This window comes from Anomaloglossus baeobatrachus, chromosome 2 (genome assembly GCF_048569485.1).
Source record: "Anomaloglossus baeobatrachus isolate aAnoBae1 chromosome 2, aAnoBae1.hap1, whole genome shotgun sequence".
In the NCBI taxonomy this organism is placed as follows: domain Eukaryota; kingdom Metazoa; phylum Chordata; class Amphibia; order Anura; family Aromobatidae; genus Anomaloglossus; species Anomaloglossus baeobatrachus.
This window is the reverse complement of record NC_134354.1, coordinates 440,840,465-440,859,781: the sequence shown is the minus strand read 5'-3', so window position 1 is coordinate 440,859,781 and position 19,317 is coordinate 440,840,465. Positions and strand designations below refer to the sequence as shown.

Genomic DNA, 19,317 nt, shown 5'->3' with positions numbered 1-19,317 from the left:
ATGTGTATTCGAGCAGTCCTCATTGCCTTTTTTGGGTTACATTATCTCACAAGAGGGTCTGGCTATGGATCCTGCGAAGCTCTCTGCTGTCCTGCAATGGTCCGAACCTCATTCCTTGAAGGCGGTGCAACGCTTCTTAGGATTCATAAATTATTACAGGCAGTTCATACCCCATTTTTCTACTTTGGTGGCCCCTTTGGTGGCCTTGACTAAGAAAGGTGCTAATCCCAAAGCCTGGTCTACTGAGACATCTCAGGCTTTTGAGGCAGTAAAAAGACACTTTTCAACTGCTCCCGTTCTTCAAAGACCCGATGAGAATAAGCCCTTCCTCTTAGAGGTTGATGCCTCTTCAGTGGGTGCTGGTGCGGTCTTGTATCAAAAGAACGGTGCAGGTAGAAAAAGGGCGTGTTTCTTCTTTGCTAAAACCTTTTCACTGGCAGAGAGAAACTATACCATTGGGGATAGGGAACTGCTCGCCTTGAGATTAGCCTTGGAGGAGTGGCGTCACTTGCTGGAAGGAGCGAAACATCCTTTTCAGGTCTATACAGACCATAAGAATCTGACGTACTTACAAACCGCTCAGCGTCTGAATCCTCGCCAAGCCCGCTGGTCCTTGTTTTTCTCCCGCTTTCACTTCTCCATCAACTATCTGTCTGGGAGTAAGAATAACAAGGCAGACGCCCTGTCTCGCTCTATGCTTTCTACCCAGGAAGAGATTGACGAACCTCGTCTTATCCTTCCCTCCAGGGTTTTTCATACGCTCTCCCCTGTGACGTTAGACCAAATCCCACCGGGCAAGACCTTTGTTCCGCCTGATCGACAGAATGATATACTGTCATGGGCCCACACCTCAAAGGTGGGTGGGCATTTTGGTATTAGGCGGACACGAGAGTTACTGGAGAGGTGGTATTGGTGGCCACACTTAGCCAGCCACGTCAAGAGATATGTCGGTTCCTGCTACTCGTGTGCTCGCAACCGTCCATTACGGCAGAGACCGGCTGGGCTCTTGCATCCTTTACCAGTGCCAGATAGACCATGGGAGGTGGTAGGCATGGACTTTGTGGGTGATCTTCCATGTTCACAGGGACATAGATTTGTGTGGGTCATTACGGACCATTTCTCCCGGATGGTTCATCTCGTACCGTTATCGAGAATCCCATCTTCCAGGGTACTAGCCAAACTATTCCTCAAGCATGTCTTTAGGCTTCACGGGATGCCAGATCGTATCATTTGTGATAGAGGCCCGCAATTTACTTCCCGTTTCTGGCGAGATCTTTGTAGCCTTCTGCAAATTGAGTTGAATCTCTCTTCGGCATACCATCCGGAGACTAATGGTTTGGTTGAACGTACCAATCAATCTATGATTATATACCTTCGACACTTTGTTGCTGAGAACCACGATAACTGGTCCTCCCTCCTACCCTGGGCAGAATTTGCCCTTAACAATTCGCTGGCTGAGGCCACTGGGCAGACACCGTTCGTACTCAATAATGGGCAACACCCTAGGGTACCGGTACCGTTTCCCGCTGCTGCACCTCCTCCTCTTGTGGCCGACTGGGCAACTAATGCCAGAGAGGTTTGGGATCGGACTCAAGAGTCGATCCAAGCAGCTAAGGACCGTATGAAGACGGTGTCCGATCGGTTTCGTCGCCCGGCTCCTGTCTTTTCTCCAGGGGACTTTGTGTGGCTCTCTGCAAAACACGTGAGACTTAGAGTGAGCTCTGTCAAATTTGCTCCTCGCTTCCTGGGTCCTTATGAGGTTCTTCGACAGGTAAATCCTGTAGTCTATCAATTGAAGTTACCTGTCCATCTTAGGATTCATGACAAATTCCATGTCTCACTGCTAAAGCCAGCTATTTTACCTCACACTCGTGAAGTGCACTCTCCTGCCTCTGATTCCTCTCGCTCTAGCTATGAGGTCCGAGCCATAGTTGGTTCTAAGATGGTTAGAGGGCGCAGGTTCTTCTTGATAGATTGGGAGGGCTATGGCCCGGAACATCGCTCTTGGGAGCCTGAGGAGGCTGTCCATGCTCCCGACTTAGTTGCCGATTACCTGCGTCGCCGGGAGGGGGGCCCTTGAGGGGGAGGTACTGTTACGGTTGCTGCGAGCACTGGAGACTATGTCCAGATTTCTTGCTACTGCACATGTGCGAGCGCTGGAGACTAAGTCCAGATTTCTTGCTACTGCACATGTGCGAGCGCTGGAGACTAAGTCCAGATTTCTTGCTACTGCACATGTGCGAGCGCTGGAGACTAAGTCCAGATTTCTTGCTACTGCACATGTGCGAGCGCCGGAGACTAAGTCCAATCTTGGAGCCATTGCACATGTGCGGGTGACATCATCGCTGACACGAGGTCACATGTCTCTGACACCTTCTATGCCGATTGGTCGCTGGTCATGTGCTTGTGACGTCTTGCTCGGTGATAGGCCAGCATGACGTCACTCCTGTCGTTCTGGCAGCGGATTGGCTCTGGTGTCCTCCATCTTGGATGAGGCACAGAGTCTATATAAGACCCTGACACACGCCGCATGGTGCTCAGTCCTCTTGGTTCATGCATATGAGTAGACGCTCTGTGCGCGTTCCTCTAGGCATTCCTCTGTCTATGCTAGGTGAGCGCTACCGGCAGGGTAGCGTTCTTATACCTTACAGCTTCGGCTGCTGTCCGTATCCTTACCTCTTAGGGGAGCGGACATAGGCAGGTGCCTGAGGCACATGGTCTGGCTGGGCCTTGTGATTCTACTCGTAGGTGGACGTTGCCGCTAGGGTAACGTTCCTTATACTGCGTCTGGCAGTTGTTCGTATCCTCGCACACTAGGGGAGCGAACAGAGGTAGGAGCTTTGTGCGGCTTACGCTGCTGTTCGTCTCTTTTGCACCACTAGAAGAGCGGACCTAGGCAGGTGCCATATCTAGTGGTTCGTGTCCTCGCACACTAGTGGAGCGAACGCAGGTAGGAGCTTTGTGCGGCTTATGCTGCTGTTCGTCTCTTTTGCACCACTAGAAGAGCGGACCTAGGTAGGTGCCATTTCGCACACATTGCCTTTGTCTCTGTGATTATTAACAGAGATCATTCCACACACCCTCCAAGTAAGGGAGGAATTGCTTTACTTACTTATTATATTTACTTACTTAATATATCCTTCTGTGAGTTAACAGAGGTATTGCACTCTGCCATAGTCTGCAGCAAAGTCTTTGCACGGTGGACCCTGACTGTCTGATACTCCTTTCGGTTATTTTCAGACAGCCCCCCGTAACAGACGTGCTTGATGATGGTGTTCTTTCTGCGTAGGCAACTGCAGGTGCAGGAGTGGAGGAGGCTTGTTCGCAGGCAGCATGGACAGGGGATTGGCTCGCATGCACAACCAGCGAAGACGTAGCAGTGACATCAGCAAGCACTGCTCCTCGACTCTGTTGTACTTCCCACAAAGTCGGGTGCTTGGCTGACATGTGCCTGATCATGCTGGTGGTGGTCAGGCTGCTAGTTTTGGTACCCCTGCTGATGCTGGCATGGCAGGTGTTGCAAATGGCCTTTTTAGAATCATCTGGAGCCAACTTAAAAAACTGCCAGTGTCAGAGTTCCGGGTTTTCCAGTTTTCTTTTGAAAGAGCTTGCCCTTTGTTAACATGGAGTTTTCTGTTCTGTTGCCCTACTTCCTGTCCATCTGTTTAAAAGCCGCCCCTAAAGCTTAGTCCAGTGCCTGAGTATACTGCTTCCTGTGTGCTCCTGCCCTGCTGCTTTTGGTTCCTGATTGTTATTCGGATCCTCTTGGAAAACAACCGACACCGACTCTGGACTTCATCTGGTATCATCTAGCTGTGCCCGGACTCCATTTGCCGTCTTTGGTCGGCACTTCTGCCCGGTTCCTTCCGTTTAATACCACTCTGGACTCACATCACGTACGGACATTTTTGGACTTACCTATTGCCCTTTTGTGTCCCGGCTGCTGCGCATTTAGGGCTTCTGGGGTGATTGCCAGACAGTCCCTGTATAGGGGTTCGCTCTTGGTGGTCTCCCTGGGGGAGTCCGGTGCGCGGTCCCGGGAATTCCCTTTCGCTCCGTCCCTGGAAGGTATTTCCTGTATTTATGTTCTACTGTGTTTTTGTTCCGTTTATGTACATATTTGCTGGTTGCATATTATAAACGTCTTGCACCAAGAACTCGTCTCTGGTTGTCATTGCCCTAACGCAATCGAAATCCTCAATACATACAATAGTATTACAGCCAGACTCGGGAAGACCTAATATTTGTACAGGCACCTTGTGTCGTGTTGTTCCGGGGAACAGTTGCCTGACGTCTGCCTGGGGCCACCACTCTGCTTCTTACTGCCTGTTGGGATGCTACGCCTCCCTCCCCCTGTGCACTGCTGTCCTCGCTCTGCATATCCTCCTGCCAGGTTGGGTCAGTTACTGGATCATCCACCACGTCGTCTTCCTCTTCCGCACCCTGCTCCTCCTCCTGACTTCCTGACAATTGTGTCTCATCATCGTCCACCCCTTGTTGAGACACGTTGCCAACTTCGTGAGAACGTGGCTGCTCAAATATTTGGGCATCTGTACATACAATCTCGTCATGGCCCACTTCAACAGGAGCTGGCGAGAGGCCAGAATTTGTGAATGGAAACGTGAACGAACAGCTCTTCCGAGTGTCCAAGTGTGGGATCAGTAATGTCCGTGGACGTGTACTCGGCCTGGTGGTAGGAAGGAGGATCAGGTTCTGAAATGTGCGGTGCAGTATCACGGCTACTGACACTTGACCGTGTGGAAGACAGAGTGTTTGTGGTGGTGCCAATCTGACTGGAAGCATTATCCGCTATCCAACTAACAACCTGTTGACACTGGTCTTGGTTCAAGAGCGGTGTACTGCTGCGGTCCCCAAGAATTTGGGACAGGACGTGCGAGCGACTAGATGTGGCCCTTTGTTGTGGCGAAATTAGAGCTTGCACACAACCTCGGTCTCTGCCTGCACCACCATCACGTCCACTTCCTTGTTCGTTGACAACGCCCTTGCGCATTTTGCAATGCTGTGCTGATGTGTATTCACTAGACTTGTGCGTTATATCCAAGTTTTTGCAAAACTCACACAAATGCAGCGGAAAGCTGCCACCAACAGGCACACACGTGCGGTTTTTAAATGCAAGCACGGAGGCACTAAGAACCTAACAGGTCTCTATCCAGGGACAACGTGGAGCCTCCCAATTTTTGGCTGCCCTGCCTAAGGGCTATACTACAATAGACCCACTTCCTTCCAATGGGCACTTCAGGTTTACAGGCCCTCATGCACGTCTCTATCCAGGGACAACGTGGAGCCTCCCAATTTTTGGCTGCCCTGCCTAAGGGCTATACTACAATAGACCCACTTCCTTACAATGGGCACTTCAGGTTTACAGGCCCTCATGCACGTCTCTATCCAGGGACAACGTGGAGCCTCCCAATTTTTGGCTGCCCTGCCTAAGGGCTATACTACAATAGACCCACTTCCTTCCAATGGGCACTTCAGGTTTACAGGCCCTCATGCACGTCTCTATCCAGGGACAACGTGGAGCCTCCCAATTTTTGGCTGCCCTGCCTAAGGGCTATACTACAATAGACCCACTTCCTTCCAATGGGCACTTCAGGTTTACAGGCCCTCATGCACGTCTCTATCCAGGGACAACGTGGAGCCTCCCAATTTTTGGCTGCCCTGCCTAAGGGCTATACTACAATAGACCCACTTCCTTCCAATGGGCACTTCAGGTTTACAGGCCCTCATGCACGTCTCTATCCAGGGACAACGTGGAGCCTCCCAATTTTTGGCTGCCCTGCCTAAGGGCTATACTACAATAGACCCACTTCCTTACAATGGGCACTTCAGGTTTACAGGCCCTCATGCACGTCTCTATCCAGGGACAACGTGGAGCCTCCCAATTTTTGGCTGCCCTGCCTAAGGGCTATACTACAATAGACCCACTTCCTTCCAATGGGCACTTCAGGTTTACAGGCCCTCATGCACGTCTCTATCCAGGGACAACGTGGAGCCTCCCAATTTTTGGCTGCCCTGCCTAAGAGCTATACTACAATAGACCCACTTCCTTCCAATGGGCACTTCAGGTTTACAGGCCCTCATGCACGTCTCTATCCAGGGACAACGTGGAGCCTCCCAATTTTTGGCTGCCCTGCCTAAGGGCTATACTACAATAGACCCACTTCCTTACAATGGGCACTTCAGGTTTACAGGCCCTCATGCACGTCTCTATCCAGGGACAACGTGGAGCCTCCCAATTTTTGGCTGCCCTGCCTAAGGGCTATACTACAATAGACCCACTTCCTTCCAATGGGCACTTCAGGTTTACAGGCCCTCATGCACGTCTCTATCCAGGGACAACGTGGAGCCTCCCAATTTTTGGCTGCCCTGCCTAAGGGCTATACTACAATAGACCCACTTCCTTCCAATGGGCACTTCAGGTTTACAGGCCCTCATGCACGTCTCTATCCAGGGACAACGTGGAGCCTCCCAATTTTTGGCTGCCCTGCCTAAGGGCTATACTACAATAGACCCACTTCCTTCCAATGGGCACTTCAGGTTTACAGGCCCTCATGCACGTCTCTATCCAGGGACAACGTGGAGCCTCCCAATTTTTGGCTGCCCTGCCTAAGGGCTATACTACAATAGACCCACTTCCTTCCAATAGGCACTTCAGGTTTACAGGCCCTCATGCACGTCTCTATCCAGGGACAACGTGGAGCCTCCCAATTTTTGGCTGCCCTGCCTAAGGGCTATACTACAATAGACCCACTTCCTTCCAATGGGCACTTCAGGTTTACAGGCCCTCATGCACGTCTCTATCCAGGGACAACGTGGAGCCTCCCAATTTTTGGCTGCCCTGCCTAAGGGCTATACTACAATAGACCCACTTCCTTACAATGGGCACTTCAGGTTTACAGGCCATCATGCACATCTGTATGCAGGGGCATTGGTGAACCTCACAATTTTGGACTGCCCTGGCAAAGGAAAATACTACAAAGACTCACTTCCTCAAAATGGGCACATTAGACTCAAGAGGCCTTCATGTACGTCTCTTCTCAGGGACATCGGAGTGCCACACAATGTTTTCACGTAAAATCTTTCATGTATTAATCTCAAAAAGTAACATACACCAGCTCTATCTCACTATTGGGTATGTGCCCTTAACATTTCCGCCATGAAAAATCATTTTGGGGTCATTTTGGAAGGTTTTCTGGTGAGTCCGTAAAAATGGCGTAAAACGCGGACAAAATTGTTCACAGCTGTGACTTTTCAGTGATAAATGCTTCAAGGGGTCTTCCCCATGCTGTTGCCATGTCATTTGAGCACTCTTCTGAGACTTTTGTGACATTTTTAGGGTTTCTCCATGCTGCCGGGGGGTCATTTCACAAAAATACTCGGGTCTCCCATAGGATAACATTGGGCTCGTTGCTCGGGCCGAGTACACGAGTATCTTGGGAGGCTCGGCCCGAGCTTCGAGCACCCGAGCTTTTTAGTACTCGCTCATCACTAGTTATCACTAGAGATTATTGTTATTATTATTATTATAGCACCATCAATTCCATGGCGCTTTACATGTGAAAGGGGTATACATAATAGGGACATATACAATAATCATAAACAATACCAAGACACAGACAGGTACAGGAGGATAGAGGTCCCTGCCCGCGAAGGCTCACAGTCTACAAGGGATAGGTGAGGATACAGTAGGTTAGGGTAGAGCTGATTGTGCGGCGCTGTATCAGACTGAGGGTTACGGGAGGTTGTAGGCTTTTCACGGCAGGATGTAGGCTTGAGCGAACTTGAGTTGAGTGGACACATGGAAGTTCGGATCGGCGGGTTCAGCCGGACTTTCGAAACAGTTGACCTGAACTTCAATTGAAATTCACTAATTGGCAGTTCGGGTCTCGCCTACATGCAGCCAGCCATAAACAGATCACTACCGGAGTTGGGTGGGTGGGGTTTTTCCAATTTTTTTTGGAGGGGTGCACACTAAATCTGATCACTCTGTTGTTACACCCAGTGTGAGCTGATCAAGCACTACAAACTGCTCAGACTGGGCTGAGCACCGAGCGTACTCGAGCACAGTGATGCTCACGCAAGTGGTTAGCATACGTAAAGCACCTGATCTCTGAACTCAACCTCTGTTTTTGTTTTTTTTTGTAAAGTCTGTATTCGATACAAACACCAAGCCTCAGGTTTCCTCATCTCTAGAACCATTGAAGTTCAGGTTCAGCAGGTTCGGAGTCAGGCAAAGTTGTGTTGTTGACCCAGACTTGACTTGAACCTCATTGGAAGTCACAGATTGGGCAGTTCGACTGTCCACCCACATACAGCCAACCGTAAATAGAGCACTTATCAGAGAAGGGAGGTCAGGGTTTTTTCTTTTTATTTTTCTACACATTACAGACAATAACGCTGTTGTTACCCTTAGTGTGAGCCATTCAAGCACTGCAAGCGGCTCTCACTGGGCTGAGCAACGAGCACAGCAATGCTCTTTCAAGTAGTCAGCATAAAGCACCAGAACTCAAAACTTTATCACTGATATGTTAGTAATGTCCATGTTCGGGTTTGATAATCTCTAGTCATCTTTAGTGATGAGCAAATAGTAACTATTCGTGTTTGGATAATGCTTACGAATGTCAAGTACTATTCCAGTATTTGTCAAGACAAAAAAATATTCAGATTCCCCATTGACTTACATTAGGTTCGTTATTAATGACGAATATTGGAATAGCACTTTGGGATTCGTTACGAATAATCCGCAGACGAATAGTTACTATTCGCTCATCACTAGTTATAGTAATTACCTATCTGTCCTTCACTGGATAATCCCTTTAATTGAAAAGCATAGTCATACAATACAACACAGTGGATCTCACAATTAAATGTTTTGTTTCTTTATCGTAGAAAAAGATGTAAGATGTATGCAGTGTCATAGACATACAATTGGGTATTCATTTCACTTTTCAAACATTTTGAGGAAGTCAAGTGATAACTTTGTCATTTTTTGCACAAAGGGTGATAAATTGCTTCCTATACCCACATCTAGCAATTGAAAATCCCAAGTGTTTTAGGTTATGCTACTTTTTTGTTGGTTTCCTTAAATAGCGATCATTGTACTATTTCATTCTGACTTTAGTGAGAAAACACATCAGTGTTAAAAATGTACAAATTTTCATTGTGAAAATCAACTTTTTTATTGGGAACACACAACATTAATGAATGTAATTCATTTAGGTAATGATCAACTTAAATGGACTTCAGCAAGACTTACAAGAAGAGGGATGGTTCAGACTGAGTCCTGGAAAGTCAAAAGCCAGCGTAGATGAGTAAGTTGATGTCAGCAAACTACTTTTATTTTTATTTTATTAGCACTGTCACTTTTTAATGTGGGGGGGGGGGTTTACCTTACTTTGGGTTCTAAATGTATAAGTAAAATTATTTATTGAGTCAGAAAGTGTTTGAAAAGATCAGCCAAGAAAATGGCAGTCCTTTAAAATTTTTGAGTAGCACTTAAACAGTTTAGAAAGCATTCAAAATCCTTACATTATGTTCTTTACAAAGCATTTTCACTTACTTTCTAACAATAAGGTATTTAGAGAAAATAGAAGGGTCTCTCTGAAATTTGCAACTTGCACTAAGTAAGGATTCTGTACTTTCTAACAAAGCATTGTGGAATCCAGTAGAGAAGATTGATCCTTGGTGTGTTAATCCCCTTAGTATGAGACATTTTGACTTTTAGCTGAAGTGATTATGGTGTGATGTTCCGTTATGTTCCAGGGAGATCTTTTTCAGTTTGTGTAGTTCAGGAAAACTCTCATGCTGTGTTTCTATTTTGCATCATTCTTGTAACTGGCAACTAAAGAAAAAGTACATGCTGAGCCCTGATGCGGTCACATTGAAAAATAAAGTTGTCCCTGGCAATGGCAAACATACTATATCTGCACGGTATATTAGCTAAATGGAATCTGTCCGCAGGTTTTTGCTATGGAACCTAATGGCAGCACAGTATGTAGACACCGACCATAATTCTAGGGATGTATCATTTATTGAGCTACTTGGTGCAATTTTGATGGAATTCCTATTTTGCCTGATGTAGATGTAGCAGAGCTAAGACTTCTGGGCTGTGTGTAACCCCACCCACACCTCTTATTGGTAGCTTTCTGGGTACACTGTGCATTGTCAGCAACCTGCCAATCAGTGGTGGGGGTGGGGTTACACAGATTAGAATGACTGGTCTGTGCCAGACATGAAGTAAGGCTGGTGTCACACTTGCGACTGCCTCGCGTGTATCTCACACAAGTATCGCGGTGCATCACCCGTCACAGACTCACACTCTCCTCACAGGAGCGTCTCAGCTGCATAGAGATGCATGCAACCGACCCACTCCTGTGACCAGAGTGTGAGACCGGGTGATGCACCGCGAGACTCGCGCAAGATACACCCAAGGCAATCGAAAGTATGATACCGGCCTAAGTTAGTGATTATCTCCTGCTGATAATACTCTGCACTGAAACTACAGCACACAGCCTAATAAGTGACACATCCCTGGAATGAGGCTCTTTTCCCTCATATTATGCTGCTCTCAGAATAAATAAGAAAACCCTGCTAAAAGATTGCCTTTAAAGATGGGATCAGAAACATATGTGCTTAGTATCCCATATAGGATAACTGATACATTGCAACAGTACACATGTTAATGTATGCACCATCAAAGAGGTTTTCCAACCAAAATATCTTGTGTGGCCCTCTGTTAATGGGGTTATCCCATAAACAATAAATACCATTTGACCACAGTATTGGTGATAAGTGTATGATCGCTGGGCTCCCGACCACTAGTGCCCCCACTGATCACAAGTACAGGGGCATGTGCAACCTTGGTTCCATTCTCAACCCATAACTTGCTCTCTACAATTGCAATCAGTAGAGTTTGGGCCCCCATTCTTGGCATCAGTAGTGGTCTCAGCACCAGGACCTTCAGCGATTGTATATGTATCATCTGAAACCTTGGATATATTATTAATGGTTTTTTTCTATGGAAAACAAACTTTAAGTCCTAGGGATTGGCAAAGTCTCCTGACTCCAGATACTTCTCTTATATGAGGGTTTGATACTGGATTGTGAGATGGTTTCATGAGCATATACAGTACATGAAGATACAAACAAAAGAATACAGTAGCACTCTGTATGCACTAAGATGTATGCAAACTTTAAATTTATGAAAATTGGACTTCATTACTGCTTTATAGAATATACCTATATAATGAAGGTACTCAGCACATTACTGTATTCACAAAACTTAATTAATATCTCTTTTAGGGGAAACCTTGGCTCTCTGCAGCTACAAGTGCGTCTCCGTGATGAGACTGTTCTACCATCAGATTACTACAAGCCTCTGGTGCAGTTGCTGTGTCAGGAGGTTAAAACATCTCAGAAGGTAATACAAATACAATAGAAATAACAAATGAAATGTTGAATGCGATTTTAGCATTAGGTTTTGTTAAGTTTCTTGTAAGAGGATATATAAATTTAAGTTGTTGCAAATTTTGTTTCGTGTGTGTTGTGAATTTACAGTTGATGAAATACAAGAAAAGCTCAGATTTTAACATGGTTTGATGTGATTGCGAGAAAAAGAATACTTCATCTAAACTTGGGAAACATTAGACAAGTAATCAGCGAGACCTTTTCATTCGTTCCCAGGATGTAACTCACAGAATCTAATAAATAGGCCTACTTACGGTAGTCACTGTGCCATCTGATATCTGTATTAGGCGATATGTCATCTGGTCATTTAGATAATGTGTCAATAAATAATGGGTGGCATTTTTATTTTTTTTAAGAAAAATTACAGGTGCTGTATTTTCACTACGTTTTGTAAAAATATATTTTAACAATTAATTTGGTTATGGTTATTAGTCCACCATATGGATAGGTCAGATGAGTCAGGCGCTTAAAGACTGTGTCATTGCATATATTTGCAACAAGATTAAAGGGGTATTCTAATGTTATTAAATTGCTTTAATTAGTTAAACAACATGAAAATGTACTTGCTCTTTCTAGCTACTTTCATTCTCCTGCAATGAGAGCTTTTATCTTTCATAGTGTACAGCTAGTTTCCATGGAGCTTTACCACTAATGCCTGCCCAGACCCTGGCTGAAAGTGTGCAGTAGCTACATTCCAGGAGATGCGTTAACTCGTAACATCCCAGACACCTATCTCCAGCCCATATATTTCTGTACAACAGTTAGCTGATCACCTCCCTCACCCTCCTTCACAGCTTCTGACAGTCTGCTGCTATAAATCTTGTCAGATCAGCAGCCAGAAAAATTAGCTTCTCCCAGAATAGATCTCCAAATCATTGCTCCCACTTTCCTAAACTGTGTGCTTGTTCAGATGCATGTGTAAATACAGTGAAATCAGTGTAAACTTTAGGCAACCCACTGATAGATAAATGTGCTACAGCAGAACTTATGATGAGCTTTATCATTTTACTAATACTATAGATTTGCTGTTCACAAGAACTGTCGCTAAAGAGGGAGAGCCCACCCTGCCAGAAAAAAAACAAAAAAAACAAGAAGAGAAGAGACTGAAAGAAGCATGAATAGCTCTGAGCAGCTCAAGGGATAACTTGATAACAAACCTTTAAGCATGATTAAACATGACTTCCGGAGTTGTTTGGGCAAGCTGAAAATTTTGCAGTCAGAAACCATACAAAGAAGATAGAGGCAGTCTGAATTACTTCTGTCTTCTTTGTTTTCAAAGGGAACCTTTAATCTGATTCATGCCACCCATATCATGGCCAGTATGAATCAGCCTGACTGCATGATTGCAGCTATTATTTATTTATTTTTGTGATTTTTTTTATTTGTTTTTTTTTTTTTAAATGCTCCGGCATTTCAGAGAAAATATGGTTATAAGATCCGGCTGGGTACCATAGCCTGAGATGAGACAAGACTAGTCTGAAGCCGAACCTGCTGGATTTTCCCAGCACTGCTGCAGATTATCGACACATCTTTCCCTATTAACACGCAGGAGAGACTTGTCAATTACTTCTAGTAGCATTTGCAAGAGCCTGCTGAGGGTGGAACTAGTCTCTCTGATTTCAAGCAAAGTGGGTGCAGGAGGAGAAAGAGCCATGTGTCATTATAGACACCTATCTGCATCTATCTCAGACATCCAAAAATAATGGCCAGAGAGGTAGCACACATCCAGAGTGGAGTTTGTGACACGCTGCAGCTCTCACCTCATAGCTCTGTCAGCTCTCCACTCATCTTTCCCTAAACTGTCAGTGCTGTGAGATAAGAGCTGCATTGTGGCATAGCCATCATTCTGGATCTGTCAGCTATCAGGGCATTATTCCCCCAATACCTGGTATATATGCAAGATATGTTTGTAATGACACACAGCATCTGTGTGACCTATGGAGGAGAGCAGAACTGTGTCATTACATGTCTTATCATATCACACAGAGAAAGCTGGTTCTTACTTTCTCTGGGGGCATATTCCTTTTTTTTTTTCTTGCATAACATTGCCTGCTTATGATTGGTCAATGTCTTGCAGGGAGAAAAGTTAAGACCTCCAGTGAGGAATGAATGTTAATGCTGTATTGATTATAGTGGAAATTAGCGTATAGATTTCAAAAGCTAATATATCAAATAAAAAAAAAAATCAAATCTTTATTTTTATATGGCGCTAACATATTCTGCAGTGCTTTACACACATCAGGAACACTGTACCCATTGGGGCTCACAATCTAAAGTCCCTATCTGTATGTCTTTCGAGTGTGGGAGGAAACCGGAGAACTCGGAGGAAACCCACGCAAACACGGGGAGAACATACAAACTCCTTGCAGATGGTGTCCTTGGTGGGATTTGAACCCAGGACCCCAGCGCTGCAAGACTGCAGTGCTAACCACTGAGCCACCGTGCCGCCCACAATGGAGAAATAAAAAAACTAAACTAAACACTTTATTCAGCTCTGCAGCAACCATTCCATGATGTGGGAAGTTTAACGTGCTAGAACGGGTAAAAGGACCTCTGTAAAGCAACTTGTCAATCATTGATCACTATGTACTGGACAGAATACTCAGATTTAAAATCCTATGTTAATGGGTGGTATCTGGACAAACAGAATTTACCTGGTGTTGAAACCTACAGGTGCGGTCCAATTGCTTGGGACAAGTTAACACCCGCATACATATTACTATATGATATACACTGCTATGATTTAGCCAGATCCTTAACAAAACGTACTCTAAATAGGACAAAAGTGGACATTTAATAACTCTGATCGATGAGACCACATCGGCTGAATGTAGACAAGAAGTGGCAGCCAACCTCGTAAAAATCTATTTGGGGCAAGGGCTAGCGAAGGAGTTCTTGGATCTGCTCTTCAGACTAGAACTTGATAAAACAAGTAAGTGGAATTTCTTTAAATGTCGATATAAAAAAAATTCTTGTGCTGTAAAGAATTTTATAGATTTGAAACTCTTCCTTTGGAGTTCTGGTGCACTTCCAAAGTCACAGACCTGAATCTGCGTCAGTGTCTGCATGTAAGGGCACAAACACATCAGCGGTATTCTGCCGCACTGCCGGATCAGGCATAAGGGCAGTACAGTACAATACAGTTCACAGACAGTGCGGCAAGCCCCGGTCACATGCTGTCACATGCTCCGGTCACATGACCGCATGTGCCCGAAGCTTGCCAGTGAACTTTAATGTACTGTACTGTCCTTGTGCCGGATCTACGAGTGCGGCAGGAAAACACTGATGTGAAACCAGCGTAATTGTATCTACCTCTAACTTCCTGCAGTCTAATGATTAAAGGCTAACACAAAATCTAAGACAAATTGAAAAAACTATAAGTGCAGGGACAGATTTCAATGAGTTTGTTTTTAATCTTTAACCATGGAAATACATACGTTCTTATAGGAATTGTAAACACTAAACTGTATGGAATCTGTAATGAAGACAAATGGTAAATCAGCATAAAAATTGAGTGATTTTATATGTAAAATTAATGTTTTGCTGATCAATAGCTGCAAACCTGGAATTTTTCCACAGATACATTAAGAATTCTGCTATTTACTAATAAAATAGTAAAGAAAACACATTCTAAAAAGCTTAAAGGGGTATCCTAACATTTGGATGTTGTCCCCTATCTATGGTATAGGTCATAACTTCCTGTTTGCTGGGAAGCCGACTGCTAGTACCCTGTTGATCCCAAAAACCGGGGCTCCGAAGAATGTTAATGGATCGTGTCAATCTTGCGCACTGCTGCTCCATTTATCCATAATGGACCGCTGCAGATAGCAAAAGGCTGACTTTTGCTGGTCTTCGGCACTCCAATAAGAATGAACAGAGTGCCATTTTGCATTATTGACCACCAGTCCATTCACTCGCGCTGGTTCTTGGAAATCAACGGGGGGTCCCAGCAGTCAGACCCCCAGGGAAGTTATCCCCTATCCAACGCAAGAATACCACTTTAACTGAGCTAGTAGCACAGTTCCTTCTTCTGTATGGTGCCTGGTGTAAAGAATGTGAAATTATAGTCAGAAGTCCAATGCTTGTGCAGACATTGACACATCAAGGACTATTGGGATATTCCAGCTTTGCAGATTTGTGACAGTTATTCCAGATTATAATTCAGGCTGTTTGTCAGGATAAACATATTATTCTATAGTTAAAGTCAACGGGCTTAAGTCTACCTCCAACTTTAAAACTATAAGATACCCAATTTTTATGCAGCTGCTTTATATAGTGATCTTATTTCTGTTCAAGTATCATAGTATCATAGTATCATAGTTTTTAAGGTTGAAGGGAGACTCTAAGTCCATCTAGTTCAACCCGTAGCCTAACATGTTGATCCAGAGGAAGGCAAAAGAACCCCAATGTGGCAAACAAGTTCCAATGGGGAAAAAAATTCCTTCCTGACTCCACATCCGGCAATCAGACTAGTTCCCTGGATCAATACCCTGTCATAAAATCTAATATACATAACTGGTAATATTAAATTTTTCAAGAAAGGCATCCAGGCTCTGCTTAAATGTTAGTAGTGAATCACTCATTACAACATCATGCGGCAGAGAGTTCCACAGTCTCACTGCTCGTACAGTAAAGAATCCTCGTCTGTGATTATGATTAAACCTTCTTTCCTCAAGACGTAGCGGATGCCCCCGTGTTCCAGTCGCAGGCCTAGGTGTAAAAAGACCTTTGGAAAGGTCTCTGTACTGTCCCCTCATATATTTATACATTGTGATTAGATCCCCCCTAAGCCTTCGTTTTTCCAGACTAAATAACCCCAAGTTTAATAACCTGTCTTGGTATTTCAGCCCCCCCATTCCTCTAATAATCTTGGTCGCTCTTCTCTGCACCCTCTCCAGTTCAGCTATGTCCTTCTTATAGATCGGTGACCAGAATTGTACACAGTATTCTAAGTGCGGTTGCACTAGTGACTTGTACAGAGGTAGAACTATATTTTTTTCATGAACACTTATACCTCTTTTAATACATCCCATTATTTTATTAGCCCTGGCAGCAGCTGCCTGACACTGTCCACTAAAGTGAAGTTTACCATCCACCCATACACCCAAGTCTTTTTCTGTGTCTGTTTTACCCAGTGTTCTACAATTAAGTACATAATCATAAATGTTATTTCCTCTACCCAAGTGCATGACCTTACATTTATCTACATTAAACTTCAATTGCCACTTCTCAGCCCAATCCTCCAATTTACATAAATCTCCCTGTAATATAAAATTATCCTCCTCTGTATTGATTACCCTGCAGAGTTTAGTATCATCTGCAAATATTGAAATTCTACTCCGCATGCCCCCAACAAGGTCATTTATAAATATGTTGAAAAGAAGCGGGCCCAATACTGACCCCTGTGGTACCCCACTATGAACTGAGACCCAGTCCGAGTACGTACCATTAATAACCACCCTTTGTTTCCTATCACTGAGCCAGTTTTTAACCCAGTTACACATATTTTCCCCTATCCCCATTATTCTCATTTTATGTACCAACCTTTTGTGTGGCACCGTATCAAAAGCTTTTGAAAAGTCCATATACACAACATCCACTGCATTTCCCTGGTCCAGACTTGAACTTACCTCTTCATAGAAGCTGATCAAATTAGTTTGACAGGATCGATCCCTCATAAACCCATGTTGATACTCTGTCATAAGGTTATTTTTCTTGAGATACTCCAGTATAGCATCTCTCAAGAAACCCTCAAGGATTTTACCAACCGTAGAGGTTAAACTTACCGGCCTATAATTTCCCGGCTCAGTTTTTGTCCCCTTTTTGAATATTGGCACCACATTTGCTATGCGCCAGTCCTGCGGTACCGACCCTGTTATTAAGGAATCTGAGAAGATTAAAAATAATGGTCTATCTATCACAGAACTCAATTCCTGTAGTACTCTGGGGTGTATGCCATCCGGGCCCGGAGATTTGTCAACCTTAGTGATTTCGAGGCGGCGGCGTACTTCCTGCTGGGTTAAGCAGGTAATATTCAAGGGTGAATTTATGGTATCACTGGTCATGTCATCTGCCATGGCATTTTCTTGTATAAAAAACGTAGAAAAAAAGTCATTCAGCAGGTTGGCTTTACCCTCATCCCCTTCCACCATTTCACCAAGACTATTTTTAAGGGGGCCAACACTATCGCTTTTCAGTTTTTTACTGTTTATGTAGTTAAAGAATATTTTAGGATTATTTTTACTTTCTCTCGCAATGAGTCTCTCTGTCTCAAACTTAGCTAACTTAATTTGCTTTTTACATATTTTATTTAATTTTCTATAATTATATAATGCCTCATCACTACCTACCCTCTTTAATTCTTTTAAGGCTTTCTGTTTTTCTTTTATTGCTTCCCTTACAGCTCTATTTAGCCATAGGGGTTTCCTCCTATTTCTAGCATGTTTGTTCCCATAGGGTATATTTTCTGCACAAGCCCTATTCAGGATGCTCATAAAAGTCTCCCATTTGCTTTGTGTACTTTTATTACTTAGTACATCATCCCAGTTTATTGCACTAAGATCATCTCTCAACCGTTTAAAATTTGCTTTCCTGAAGTTTAGTGTCCTTGTAGCCCCTCTACTAGACACCTTACTAAAGAATACATGAAAACTTATTATTTTGTGATCACTATTCCCCAAGTAACCCCCAACTTGTATATTTGATATGCGGTCTGGCCTATTGGTTAGTACAAGGTCTAGTAGTGCTCCCCCTCTTGTGGGGTCCTGTACCATTTGTGAAAGGTAATTATCTTTCATTGTTATCAAAAATCTATTTCCTTTGCTGGAACTGCAAGTTTCTGTTCCCCAATTTATATCAGGATAGTTAAAGTCGCCCATAATAATTACCTCTCCGAGACTCGCTGCTTTATCAATTTGCTTTATGAGGAGATTCTCTACCTCTTCCATAATATTCGGCATCTTATAACACACCCCTATCAGTATTTTATTATTCATTCTCCCCCCCCTTATCTCCACCCATAGGGACTCTACATTCTCAGTACCCTCACATATGTTGTCACGCAGGATGGGTTTTAAGGATGATTTTACATATAGACACACACCTCCCCCTCGGTTATTTGTACGGTCATTCCTAAATAGGCTATAACCCTGTAAATTAACAGCCCAGTCATAGCTCTCATCCAGCCATGTCTCTGATATCCCCACTATATCATAATTTTCTTCCAACAATATTAATTCTAATTCCTCCACCTTATTTGTGAGGCTTCGGGCATTAGTGTACATGCACGTTACGTATGACTCTGTACCTGTATTCCTGCTTACTGTATTAACTGTCCTAACCCTTCCCCCCGTACCACCCCCAATTTCATTACTTGTGCCCTGGTCACTATCTGCACTACATTCTCCTTCTATAAAGTGAATACCCTCGCCCCCCATTCCTAGTTTAAACACTCCTCCAACCTTCTAGCCATTTTCTGCCCCAGCAGAGCTGCACCTTCCCCATTAAGATGCAGCCCATCCCTAGCATAGAATCTGTAGCCAACTGAAAAGTCAGCCCAATTCTCCAGGAACCCAAAACCCTCTTTCCTACACCAATTCCTGAGCCACCTGTTAACCTCCCTGATCTCTCTTTGCCTCTCTGGTGTGGCTCGTGGCACAGGTAGTATTTCCGAAAATACCACCTTTGAGGTCCATGCTTTAAGCTTACAACCTAATTCCCTGAAATCATCTTTAAGGACCTTCCACCTACCTCTAACTTTGTCATTTGTGCCAATGTGTACAATGACCGCTGGGTCCTCCCCAGCCCCTCCCAGTAATCTGTCAACCCGAT

The 19,317-nt window shown here is 44.3% G+C and overlaps 1 protein-coding gene across 2 annotated transcripts in view; it reads left to right on the top strand.

The window, feature by feature from the left end:
* LOC142291618 (ras GTPase-activating protein 4-like) overlaps window positions 1–19,317 on the top strand; it is a 352,484-nt gene that overhangs the window by 271,735 nt on the left and 61,432 nt on the right. For both annotated transcript variants that reach the window (XM_075336273.1, XM_075336274.1), the window contains exons 8-10: window positions 9,241–9,332; window positions 11,323–11,440; window positions 14,266–14,419. In XM_075336273.1, coding sequence (XP_075192388.1) covers window positions 9,241–9,332; window positions 11,323–11,440; window positions 14,266–14,419 — 364 coding nt within the window. The remainder of the gene's footprint in view (window positions 1–9,240; window positions 9,333–11,322; window positions 11,441–14,265; window positions 14,420–19,317) is intronic.